At 50.3% G+C, this 13,647-nt stretch overlaps 1 protein-coding gene across 1 annotated transcript; it reads left to right on the top strand.

The window, feature by feature from the left end:
• The first annotated feature begins 2,265 nt into the window (after nucleotides 1-2,265).
• Nucleotides 2,266-2,532, top strand: PRM3 (protamine 3). Its single transcript, XM_066379972.1, has one exon. The coding sequence runs from the start codon at nucleotides 2,266-2,268 to the stop codon at nucleotides 2,530-2,532; it is 267 nt and encodes an 88-aa protein (XP_066236069.1).
• Nucleotides 2,533-13,647: the final 11,115 nt, after the last annotated feature.

Genomic DNA, 13,647 nt, shown 5'->3' on the forward strand with positions numbered 1-13,647 from the left:
GCGATGCCGAAGGCATTTCCTTGCCATCCACATCTCCAGGCTCCCAACCTGAAGAACCTTAGGGATGTGTTGGGTAGCTCGGGGGAGTATGCGGAGATGGGGAGCAGGCCTGGTGTGGAGGAAACAAAGTGAAAGGGGTGATGTGCGTGAGGCCTGAGGGCCACTGGAGGGCTGAGGCGGGGCCCTGAGGACCAGCGTCGGCAGGCCACGCGCCATCTGCAGGCTCCAGGGAACAATCCGTTCTGGCCTCTTCCTAGATTATGGTGGCTCCCTGTCGTCCTCAGTGTTCCGTGGCTGTGGCCACATCAGCAGGCCACATGCCATCTGCAGGCTCCAGGGAACAATCCGTTCTGGCCTCTTCCTAGATTATGGTGGCTCCCTGTCGTCCTCGGTGTTCCGTGGCTGTGGCCACATCAGCAGGCCACATGCCATCTGCAGGCTCCAGGGAACAATCCGTTCTGGCCTCTTCCTAGATTATGGTGGCTCCCTGTCGTCCTCGGTGTTCCGTGGCTGTGGCCACATCAGCAGGCCACGCACCATCTGCAGGCTCCAGGGAACAGTTCGTTCTGGCCTCTTCCTAGATTATGGTGGCTCCCTGTTGTCCTCGGTGTTCCGTGGCTGTGGCCACGTCATTCTAGTCTCTGCTTCCATGGTCACATGGTCTCCTCTGTGAAATGTCTGCTCCCTTTTACAGGGACACTTGTGATTGCAGATAGGGCTCACCCGGCTAATCCGGGGTAATCTCACATCCTCAGATGGTCCTTCAGCCCATCATAACTACCGAGGATTTGGGGCAGGAAACTGGCAATACATGGTTTGTATGTTGAAAAATGGATACCAAGGGGACTTAATTTCCTCCTCCCATGCAGAAATTTTGTCGTGTGGGCACGTGTAACTAAAGAGAATTGTGACCCCAAAAGCTTAGGAGCACTGCCTTTAAAGGGTGATTTTTGGAGGACAGAAATTAGTAGGGTTTTTTTTTTTTTTTTAATGTATTAGGGTGACATTAGTTAACATAATCATACAGTTGTCAGATTCCCAACTCTACACACCACACTGTGTGTTCATCCCCCAAGCCTTTGTCCATCACCTGTGTCCCCATCCTGGCAACCACCACACTGTTGTTCATGTCTGTAAGACTTCGTTTTGATCTTTTGTCCTTTGTTTTTGCTCCATCCCCCCGCCTCCATCACCCAACCCCAACCCCCACAGCTGTCAGCCTGCTCTCTGTGTGAGTCTGTCTCTATTTTGCTTGTTAGTTCATTTTGTTCATTAGATTCCAATAGAAGCGTAGCTTACAGAGAGGGAACAATTTTTTTTTTAATTTAAAAAATATATTTATTGATTTTAGAGAGAGAAAGAGGAGGGGAAAGAGAGAGACATGAAATTGTTGTTCCACCAACTTATGCATTCATTGGTTAATTTCTGTATATGTGCCCTGACCAGGGATTGAACCCACAATCTTGGTGTGTCGGTAGGACACTTTTTAAAAATTTTTGTTTTTATTGATTTTAGACAGAGGGAGATGGGGAAGGAGGGAGGGAGGGTGGGAGGGAGAGTGAGAGAGAGAGAGAGGGAGAGGGAGAAACATTCACTCGTTGTTTCACTTAGTTGTGTGTTCACTGGTTTCTTCCCATATGTGCCCTGACCAAGGATCAAACCCACAAACTTGTTTCAGGATGATGCTTTAATTGATTGAGCTAACTGGCTGGGCCAGGGGGCACAAATTTTAAATAAGCCTGTGTAGGCACCACCCACATCAATAAAGTGAACATTTCCAGCCCTTCCCACCAAAAGGCTCCTTTGTGTCCCCACCCCCGAAGGCAGCCATTATTGTGACCTATCATCACATACTGTCAACACCTCCCTTAGGCTGGGTATTTCTGGGATGTGGGGAGAAGTCGGGTGCTCTCCTCCCCCACCCCTGGAAGAGCACCCTCTGGAAATTCTATCCTCAACTGTCCTTCCAGCTAAAAGGGGGACTTTTGTCAGGGAAATGAGGCCAGATGGAGAAGGCAACCCGGAGGGGAGCAGCGGGGCACTGCCAGGTATTCTGCCTCTGCCCTGCTCTGTAGGTAGTGAGAGCTCAGTGGGGCGGCTCATGGCTGAGGCCCGAGTCAGGTGTTGGCCCAGACTCAGGTATCCAAGGGCGGGGTCTCCAGGGGCCCCTTTGTGATGTGAGCGCCCTGCCTACAACCCTCACAGCCCCTCTAAAGCCCCTCAGTGGCTTTCCCTCCCAGTCTGGAGAGACAGCCAGAGCCGTCAATGGGTTCCCACTGTGCCAAGCTAGGCACAGGCCACAGCCGGGGCCACAAATCCGCCATGAAAAAGCTTGTGGCCTGCATGAGTCAAGATAACTTCTCCTTGTCCTCAGAGGGTGAAGAAGAGGAGGAGGGAGAAGAGGAGGAGGAGGAAGAGGAGCTCCCGGTGCAGGGCAAGCTGCTGCTGATGGAGCCTGAGAAGCAGGAGCAGGCTGCTGAAGACGACCCTGTGGCCAAGCAGAGCCCCGAGCCCAAGCAGACGTGCTCCTGACCCCTGATGATGACCGAGAAGAGGTGCCCGCTGCCGCTCTCCTGAGAACTTTCAGAGAAAAGAGTCAATAAAGTCTCCAAAAGAATATCCTCCTCTCTGGTCTCCCCAACTCGTCCCTTGGTACTCTGTATGCAAGCGCGTGTGTGTGTGTGTGTGTGTGTGTGTGTGTGTGTGTGTGTGTGTGTGTGTGTGTTTAGGGAGGGAAAGAGCAAGAGGAGTCAGTGACCCCTGCCCCTGACATCCAGCCAGAAGTTCGCACAAGGTCCACTCCCCGCGATTTCGCAGCTAGCTGCCCTCCCATGCTTTGGGGGTTAGAAATGTGGTGGCCTGAGCGGGAAAGTCATCTTAGCCAGGCCCTTCTCAGGGTGTGTGTGTGACAAGAGGCAGGAGGGGGGCAGGTGAGTGGAGGGGGAGTCCTCTCCATGTCTGAGCAGACACGGGCCAAGGGCACCTGATGGGACAGTGTCCTCTTCCTCACCACCACCATTCTGCTGGCTTAGCCATGAACAGGTTTTGTTAAGGAGTACTGGCTTGGGAGTTCAGCACACCAGTGTTCACATTTCTTTCTGGTAGCTGTGTGACATTGAGCAAGTCACTGTCTGCCCTTGGCCTGCCCCTCCTCACTTAAGGCTGAGATTATAGTGCCTCATTGGTCAGTGGGTCAAGAGAATTCACCGAGAGGAATTCTTGGGCAGACCCAGGCCTGGCATGCAGTGACTGTTCGGGAGCTGGACTGTGGCCACTCTGTCCGCCTCACTGGCCCCGCTTCCACGGTCAGAATACTGAAGGGGTCTGAGTCCTCCTCAGCCAGTGATTCTACTGCTGCCACCCTCACACTCAAGGTGACCATCTGTGCCCCCAGAGGCTCAGGTCTGCCTTTACCCAGGGTCTGGCTGGGCGGGTAGAACCTGTCCTCATCAGAACAGTGGGCAAAGGAAGCCCAGAGAAGCTGCCAGACACAGGTACAAAAAGAAGCCAGGCCCTGGGCCCGCTTACTCCGGCCACTCGGAGAAGCACCAGCATGTGTCTGTTGGCCATCCAGCCCCTGAAGAAATGACAAATGTGATCACCCTCTGCCCTTAGTAGGCCCCCGAGCACCCACCATGTGGCTGAGGAGAGTTCTGATCAGAGCTGCTGGGCATGGGAGGGGCAGTGTTTCCGGGGAAGCCTCTCTGGGGGTGGGCGATGTGTGTCAGGGTAAGGAGAGGCCCTGGGTTACCCAGAGGGGAGGCCACTGCTGAGACTTGCAGACAGCAGAGGGCAAGTGATGTCTGAAGGAGGAGGCCATGCTGCTCATGTTTCCTACCCATACCCCTCCCAGAGTAACTCAACCAACCAGCTTTGACCTTTTGTCCAAGACCCAGAGATCCACCTGCCCATTCATTCATCCAGCAAACATCTGTTGAGCCCCTTCTATATGTGCCAGTCACTATGGGCTCTAAGATAAATAAAACATAATCTCTGGCCTACTGTGCAAGTGGGGAATCAGCAGTGGGGGTGTGGTGGGAAGATGGAGGACCCACAAAGAGTCTTCACAGCATGGCCCCCAGCCAGCCCACTTGAGCCCACACAAGGCAAGGCCATTAGAACAGACCCACAGGTGCCCTCTGTAATCCCCTTGGATCCCTTAGTGAGCACAGGGCTGGCCGAGAGGGGCCAGACCTGGATCTGGAGCCTGGCTTTGCCACGGACCAGCTGGGAGACTCTGGCTGGTTACTTAAGCTCTGAGCCCCCTCCCTCTTGTAAAATAGTCATCACACCTGCCTCACAAAGTTCATTAGTTTCTTAGGACTGCTAGAACAAATTATCGGAAACTCAGTGGCTTAAAACAACAGAAGCTTATCCTCTCACGTTCTGGAGGCCAGCAGCCTGGAACCAGAAGTCCTCGGGCCGCACCCCACCAGAGGCCCTGGGGAGAGTCCTCCCTTGTTTGCACAGCTCACGGAGGCTCTGGGTGCTCCTTGGCTTGTGGCACGTACCTCGAATCTTGGCCTCTTCTGCCTTTACATGCTCTATTCTCCCTGTGTGTCTTCTCTTCCAACTCCTATAAGGACACTTGTGATTGGATTTCAGGCCTTCTTGGATAACCAGGACACTCTCCTTAATTTAATTACATCTATAAAAATGATTTTTCCAAATATGTACACATTGGCAGGTTCTGGGGTTATGACCTGGATGTATCTTTTTTTTTTTTTTTTTTGTATTTTTCTGAAGTTGGAAATGGGGAGGCAGTCAGACAGACTCCTGCATGTGCCCGACCGGGATCCACCCGGCATGCCCACCAGGGGGCGATGCTCTGCCCATCTGGGGCGTTGCTCTGTTGCGACCAGAGCCACTCTAGTGCCTGAGGCAGAGGCCATGGAGCCATCCCCAGCGCCCGGGCCAACTTTGCTCCAATGGAGCCCTAGCTGTGGGAGGGGAAGAGAGAGACAGAGAGGAAGGAGGGGGGAGGGGTGGAGAAGCAGATGGGCGCCTCTCCTGTGTGCCCTGGCCAGGAATCGAACCCGGGACTCCAGCACGCCAGGCCGACGCTCTACCACTGAGCCAACCAGCCAGGGCCTGGGTGTATCTTTTGAGGGCCTCCATTCTGCCCACTACAGAAGGTCGTTGGGAGATTCAAGGACAAAGCTGCCTAGAAGTGGGGGGAGGTGTAGCCCGGAACCCACAGCTGCATGAAGTGCTCAGTAAATGAGCAGTTTTCACCATGGGTGATGTGACATGCTTCTTAAGAAATAAACTATAATAAAAGCAGATGATAGCAAAGCCTCAGAACAAAAGGCAAAGTGTGTGTGAGCAACAGAGAAGGAGAAGCAGACGTGGGCTGGGGGGCCTGCCAGGGGAGGGGAGAAGGAGGCTGAGGGAGTTTCATGGGGAAGAAGGGGAGGGTGCCGGCTGAGAGTGGCCAAGAGCTCAGGCCCAAGGGCATCAGCCAAGGCGTGGGGAGGGCAGGACCACTGTGTGTTCACAGGGCTTGTGTGCACACGGGTTTGGGCTTTCTTTCATAGGTGTTGGGAGGGCTGAATGGGAGCCAAGATAATTCCAACTATAGGTGGGGATTCACTAGTAGGGATGGAGGTGGAGTCAGGAGGCAGAGCCCTGAGGGCAGAAGTGAGTTTTCAAGGGCCTCCTGTGCCTGGAGATAGGCGCCTCAGGCTCACAAGAATACCAGGAAGGAAGGAATGACATCCCTTTGTCAGATAAGGAAGACAAGCCTCCAAAACCAAAGGACCCATCCAAGATAGGACATCAGCACAAACTGGGCTTGAACCTGGCTCTAAATTTCTGGAACTTAAATCTCGCTGGGGAGGTGGGCTTGCCAGGCAGGCCCCAGGACCTCCCACCAGTCCATTCTCTTACTACTCATCATTCATCTAGCCCAGTGATAGTCAACCTGGTCCCTACCACCCACTAGTGGGTGTTCCAGCTTTCATGGTAGGCGGTAGCAGAGCAACCAAAGTATAAATAAAAAGAGAGATTTAACTATAGTAAGTTGTTTTATAAAGATTTATTCTGGCCTGACCAGGTGGTGGCGCAGTGGATAGAGCTTCAGACTGGGATGTGGAGGACCCAGGCTCGAGACCCCGAGGTCACCAGCTTGAGCATGGGTTCATCTGGTTTGAGTAAGGCTCACCAGCTTGAACCCAAGGTCACTGGCTCGAGCAAAGGGTTACTCGGTCTGCTGAATGCCCACGGTCAAGGCACATATGAGAAAGCAATCAATGAAAACTAAGGTGTTGCAACATGCAACGAAAAACTAATGATTGATACTTCTTATCTGTAGAGCCAGGAGGCACAGACAGGGCCAGAATCACAGCAGCCCGGCCCATGCAGGTTCGCATTGGATTCGGACAGTCGGTAAAGAAACAACGGAGCCAAGAACTGATGGGCCTTCATCTTTAATCCTAGCTTGCACCCGGCGGGCAAGTAAAAACACACACTGGGCTCCAAAACCCAATCACATTCAGTGCTCACAAAGCTACTGATTTATCCGAGTTTCCTAGAATCAAAGGTTTCTAGCTCACCAGCCTTATTCTCCTCAGTTCCCCATCTCCTTCCTTATCCCAGATACAAACTCTACACAAACTGGCATCTCACTCAGCACTCCGCCATTTTGGCTGCTTCTCCTGGCCACATGGCCTCTTTCTTCTCTCTGCTCTGCTCTCTCCTCTGAAGATAATCTCAGGAACCAAGAGAGCAAGCTCGCGTTCTGCCCCCATTTTATAGTGTAGCTTCACAACCTTTAATCCAATATACAAAATAGGGAAGTCTCTAATACAAAGTCACTCCTCTGAGTAATGATTGGATTGTACTGCCCTACATCAAAAAAGGGTAGGAAAGGCTTAATCCCAAAACCAAGCCCCAGGCTACAAGGTTCTCAACACACATTAATATCACCTGGGTGACGGCCTCCTCATGGGCAACGTAATCTTTAACAAAGTGAGCATAATGCATTTTATCTGCCCAACATTATCTCTCTCTGTTCCTGTCTGTCTGTCCCTGTCTATCCTTCTCTCTGACTCTCTCTCTATCTCTGTAAAAAAAAAAAAAAGATTTATTCTGCCAAACTTAGCAAAAAATCCAACATAAAGTTCTTGGTAAGTAATTATTATTATATGCTTTAACTTGCTGTAATTCTGCTTTGTAAATCTTATAAAGTAAAGTTACTTCCCTACTTTGTAAATCACCATTACTGTGGAACCAGTGGGCAGCTAGAAAATTTTACTACTAACAGAGATACAAAAGTGGGAGGTAGGCATAAAAAGGTTGAATACCCCTAATCTAGCCAATAAGTACTCAAAGCATTCAGCATCCACCTACCCATCTATCTGTCCTTGCACTAGCTAACTATCTTATCAATCATGTACACACACACACACACACACACACACACACACACACACACACACACCCCGCTCTAGCCAACTATCACTGGGGTCAAGACTGTGCCCTTGGCCTCTAAGCTGCCTGGGTGGAATAAGAGAAAGAGCTGGGATGCTCTGTCAATGTTTATTGAGTGTTTATTGTAGGCTGGCCTTGAGCCCAACACTGGACATAGATTTTCTCATTTAATTTGTCTAGTGTCCCTAGGAGGTAGCTTTCTCTCTCTCTCTCTCTCTTTTTTTTTTTTTACAGAGACAGAGTATTGGGCAGATAAAATATAATATGCTCACTTTGTTAAAGACGGCGCTGCCCACGAGGAGGCCGTCGCCCAGGTGATATTAATGTGTGTTGAGAATCCTTGTAGCCTGAGGCTTGGTTTTGGGATTAAGCCTTTCCCACCCTTTTTGATGTGGGGTGGTACAATCCAATCATGCCTCGGAGAAGTGACTTTGTATTGGAGACTTCCCTATTTTGTATATTGGATTAGAGGTTGTGAAGCTACAATATAAAATGGGGGCGGAACGAGAGTTTGCGCTCTTGGTTCCTGAGATTATCATTAGAGGAGAGCAGAAAGAGGCCATGTGGAGTAGGCCAGGAGAAGCAGCCAAGATGGTGGAGTGCTGAGTGAGATGCCAGTTTGTGTAGAGTTTGTATTTGGGATAAGGAAGGAGATGGGGAACTGAGGAGAATAAGTCTGGTGAGCTAGAAACCTTTGATTCTAGGAAACTCGGATAAGTCAGTGGCTTTGTGAGCACTGAATGTGACTGGGTTTTGGAGCCTAGTGTGTATTTTTACTTGCCCGCCGGGTGCAAGCTAGAATTAAAGACTATGGCCCATCAGTTTTTGGCTCCGCTGTTTCTTTACCGACTGTCCGAATCCAATGCGAACCTGCATGGGCTGGGCTGCTGTGTTAGTGGCCCTGGCCTTGACTCCTGGCTTTACACAGAGAAAGAGTCAGAGAGAGGGATAGACAGGGACAGACAGACAGGAACGAAGATTGAGAAGCATCAATCATTAGTTTTTCATTTTGTATTGCGACACCTTAGTTGTTCACTGATTGCTTTATTATATGTGCCTTGACCGCGGGCCTTCAGCAGACCGAGTAACCCCTTGTTGGAGCCAACGACCTTGGGTCCAAGCTGGTGAGCTTTTGCTCAAACCAGATGAGCCCGCGCTCAAGCTGGCAACCTCAGGGTCTCAAACCTGGGTCCTTCTCCATCCCAGTCTGACGCTTATCCACTGCGCCACCGCCTGGTCAGGCAGAGGTAGCTTTCTTATTGTCCCCATTCTACAATAATAGGGGAACTGGGACTTGGGAGCGATGAACACTCAGGTGAGTGACCCATAAGGAATGGAAAAAGCAGACCTGGGATATGGACCCAGCCCCATCTGACCCAAGGGTCCCTACTCTTAACCAACAGATGGGATTACCTCAGAGGGCTCCTGAAAGCTGCCCCGCCCTGGGAGTGAGGGTAAAAGTGAGGGGACTTTGTCCTGGCCAGGCCACATCTGTTACACCCCTGTGGCCTGTGCCATCACAATCGGGCCCAACTATATAAGTAGGGGCTTCCAGGGCCTCTGTAAAGCTGGGTGTGCTGGAAGAAGAGGAGGAGGAGGAGGAGGAGGAGGTGGCCTTTGCCCCTCCAAGCGTGGCCTCCCATGGAGACCAAGACACAGAACCCTCTCACCACCCACACCCAGGCCTATAGCAACTCTCGGCCCCAAAGCCACACCTGCGACCAGTGCCACTGCAGCCACCACTGCCGGAACTGCAGCCGGAGCTGCAGCCGGAGCCAGAGTTGCAGCCGAAACCGGAGCTGCAGTCAAAGCCCGACCGGCCACGTCAGCCCACCTGCCCACCAGAACCAGACTCCAAGCCCCAGCCTGTCACCGAGGCATCACAAACACACCATGCACTCCCATCGCTGCCCCAAACGGCCCACCGCCCATTCCTATCGCTATACCAAGAACAGAAAGAACGTGGGAGGAAAAGTGAACAAGAGGAAGGTAGTCAAGAGGAGACAGCAGGTGTACAGAACAAAGAGGCGAAGCTCAGGTACTTTTCACACAGGTGGGGAAGGGCCACAGAATCTCCCAGGCGAGGGGGAGCTGCCTAGCTGGACATGGGAGGCAGTGAGGTGAAGGCCACAGCTTCCATGCCAGAGCACAGAGGAACCACAGGCAGGGGTAAAGGAGAAGAAACCGTGGCAGTTGTATATATAGTGCACTGCTGGACTAGTTCTTCAAATAAGTTGGATGGGTTGACTGGGAAAGTGGACAGGTAGTAGGTTAGCAAGATGAAAGAATGGATGGGTGGATGGGTGGATAGGAGGCTGAATGGATAAATCATTAGAAGGGTGGTTAGTTAGAAAAATGAGTGATAGAATAGTTGCTTAAGTGGATTCATGGGTGGGTGGATGGATGTACAGAAGAAGCATCAGTTGAATGAGTAAAAAATTCGGATATGGTTGGAAGGAGATGGTTGGTAAATGGATGGTGAATTGATCAAATAATTGATCATTGTGGACAAATAAATGGGTAGGTGAACTGATGGATGGTTAATTGGATGGATGAACTAAATGGACCAAGGATGGAAGAATAGATGTTTGGACTGAAATTAGATGGGAGGCCTGGATCTAGTTGAAAGAGGGAAATGAATGTTGGATAAAAAGACCGGGTCATGATTCACCCAGTCTTTTTAAGTGGATGGGATGGATGGATTCATCTAGGTCAAAAGGAACTTGATAATAGTCTATGTTCTACCCATGCCCACGTTTGATTACAAATGAGCAATATGAGACCCAAAGAAGAGGTTAGTGATTTCATTAATTACAATGACTAAAAGGTCCCTTTCCTGTTCCTAATACTTAGGGCGGAAATACAACTGAGATCGCACTCCATGGCTTGTTCCTGTGTTGGTTTCACCCAAATGAGAATCGCCATCACGCGTGGAATGCTCGAAGGAAGTCAAACTTTCTGCAGGAGCATGATTTCTATGCAACGATGATTAAAGCTTGTACACTGGATGACTTTCCTTGAGTTGGTGGTTTTTTTTTTTTAAGATTTTTATTTTAGAGAGAGAGGGAGAGAGAGAGAGGGCACAAGATCATAGTCACTTTACTTTAGTTGTTCATTGATTCCTTGCTCATTGATGTATAAGCCTTGATCAGGCAAACACAGGATTTCAAACCTGCGACCTTAGCATTCAAAGTCGACACTCCATCCCCTGCACCACCATAGGCCAGGCTGAGTTGGTATTTTGATTGTCATGTGTTTGGGGGCCTGGTTTGGTAGCACAAAGCAGAAAAGAGCTTGCATGAGGCGCAGGGACATGCCTGGTGATGAGACCTCGTGCCAGCACAGGGACAGAGTCAATGGGGCTAGGGGTGGAGATACAAGAAGCCTTTGAAGTGGACAGGCAGCACTTTGCTTGCCTTGTATACTCCCACATACTTGTACGCACAATGTGTGTATGCACACACGGGACGCCATGAGCCTACACACTGTTCATGTAATCCCCACACAGTAGCCAGCCCAGGAGTACAGCAGCAGACAAGTGGGAAGAGGGGTTAGAAATGTGCATTTTAGTCCAGAGCATGCTGAGTTTGAATCCTGGTTTATCCTGGCTCACCCGCCCCGCGGTGTGATCTTGGGCTGGTGATCAACCTGCGTCTCAACCTTTCGGAGCCTCACCCGTTTCACCCAACTTTTGCTACAGGACCAAGTGTATTCAGGAGCTGTGGGAGGTTCTGGGTACACAGAGGACACGGACACACAGAGAGAGAACACAACTTGCCAGTCACAGTAAGTTGTATCAAGGGAGCAAGGTAACATAGGCAGAGAGCATTCTGGTGGAGTTTCAGGCCAAGAAACATGTGCGAAATCCCCAAGAAGGGAAAGAACTTGAAGTGTCCCAAAGACAGGAGTTGCTGGTGCAGGGTGAGCAGGTGACAGGAAAGGAGGTGGGGGTGCCCAGAGGGGCCAGGCTCCGCAGGGCTTTGCAGGCTGTGGGGAGCTTGGACATTATATTTGGTGCAAGTGACAAGGTCTAACGTGTATTTAAAGAAGGTGCTGGCTGCTCTGGCTGGGTAGTTCAGTTGGTTACAGCAACGTCCCAGGACACCAATGTTGTGGGTTCAATCCCTGGTCAGGGCACATACAAAAATCAACCAATGAATGCATAAATATGTGGAACCAACATATCGATGTTTCTCTCTCTCAAATCAATAAAGAGCTCAGGCTCACTTCTTTCTCTGTATTTTTAGAGAACCAAAGCAGCCCTGCCTGGGCTCCCTACCACTGCTTCTGCTGTCCTAAGCCCTTTCTTGTCACACTGTCCCCAGCTTTAATAAACAAAAATAAATAAAATAAAATAAAATAAAGCCTGACCTGTGGTGGCGCAGTGGATAAAGCGTCGACCTGGAATGCTGAGGTTGCCGGTTCAAAACCCTGGGATTACCTGGTCAAGGCACATATGGGAGTTGGTCCTTCCTGCTTCTCCCCCCTTCTCTCTCTTTCTCTCTCTCCTCCTCCTCTCCTCTCTAAAATGAATAAAGTCTTAAAAAATAAATAAATAAAAATTTAAAAAGGGGTCCTTCTTATTAAATAAATAAATAAATAGAATAAAATAAAGATGGCACTGGCTGCTGTGTAGAGACTGGATTGTAGAGGTCAGAAGGGACAAGAGGAAGAGCCACGGGCAGGGTGTGGCCAGGAGAGAGGGGCTGAGGGCGGCACTGGAGATCTCCAGCACAGATGAATGGAGGGAGGGCGTTCCCCCTGCAGCAAACACGTACTGGGCACCTTATAGGTAGTGGGCCATAAGGGCCAGGAGGGAAGACAAAGGTGAAGACAGCCCTACAGGCACATAGCTTCTAAATGAAGTAGGAGATAAGATGCTCTGTCATTGGATGACTAGATCACTTTTCAAAAGAAAACACTGGCCTTATCTACAAAATGGGTCTCTTGCAGGTGGCTAGAGGGTTCTACAAGATCATGTGTGTGGAGTGGTATCTAGGCGCAGCACATAGTAGGTACTCAATCACACTGCTTTCTTAATAGGGCATATAAAAGGACCAGACAATTTTTTTTAAAGAAATGCTAGCTGCCAGATAAAAGGATTAAAGAATGGTCAGCATCCCATGTAAATTACCTTCTGACCTTCAAACCTACAAGCTTTGGTTTTAGGGTCTGACCGCAGTTTACACTGGCTCCCACTCTCCTAGCTGGGGGTCCTCAGTCTAGTCGCATTCCCTCTGAGACTAACTTGTTTCGCATGTCTAGCAGGGTGTAAAGCCAGAAGCCACGGCCAGGACCACCATCAGAGCAGCCCAGCCCATGCAGGTTCGCATAGGATTCGGACAGTCGGTAAAGAAACAATGGAGCCAAAAGCTGATGGGCCATAGTCTTTAATCCTAGCTTGCACCCGGCGGGCAAGTAAAAACACACACTGGGCTCCAAAACCCACTCACATTCAGTGCTCACAAAGCCACTGACTTATCCGAGTTTCCTAGAATCAAAGGTGTAAAGCCAGGAGCCAGGGCCAGGGCTGCCACTATCAAAGCAGCCTCCTGGCCCATGCAGGTTCGCATTGGATTCGGACAGTCGGTAAAGAAACAACAGAGCCAAGAACTGATGGGCCTTCATCTTTAATCCTAGCTTGCACCCGGCGGGCAAGTAAAAACACACACTGGGCTCCAAAACCCAATCACATTCAGTGCTCACAAAGCTACTGATTTATCCAAGTTTCCTAGAATCAAAGGTTTCTAGCTCACCAGCCTTATTCTCCTCAGTTCCCCATCTCCTTCCTTATCCCAGATACAAACTCTACACAAACTGGCATCTCACTCAGCACTCCACCATCTTGGCTGCTTCTCCTGGCCTACTCCACATGGCCTCCTTCTGCTCTCTGCTCTGCTCTCTCCTCTGAAGATAATCTCAGGAACCAAGAGCACAAACTCCCGGTTCTGTCCCCACTTTATACTGTAGCTTCACAACCTCTAATCCAATATACAAAGTAGGGAAGTCCCTAATACAAAGTCACTTCTCGGAGGCATGATTGGATTGTACCACCCCACATCAAAAAGGGTGGGAAAGGCTTAATCCCAAAACCAAGCCCCAGGCTACAACGATCCTGCCTGCCCCCAACACACATTAATATCACCTGGGCAACGGCCTCCACATGGGCAGCGGGCAGCGTTATCTTTTACAAAGTGAGCATAATACATTTTATCT

The sequence above is a fragment of the Saccopteryx leptura genome, chromosome 4, assembly GCF_036850995.1.
Source record: "Saccopteryx leptura isolate mSacLep1 chromosome 4, mSacLep1_pri_phased_curated, whole genome shotgun sequence".
Taxonomy (NCBI): Eukaryota; Metazoa; Chordata; class Mammalia; order Chiroptera; family Emballonuridae; genus Saccopteryx; species Saccopteryx leptura.

Bases quoted from the DNA above. Each gene is read 5' to 3' on its own strand.
- PRM3 (XM_066379972.1), top strand. From the start codon at position 2,266: ATGGGTTCCCACTGTGCCAAGCTAGGCACAGGCCACAGCCGGGGCCAC.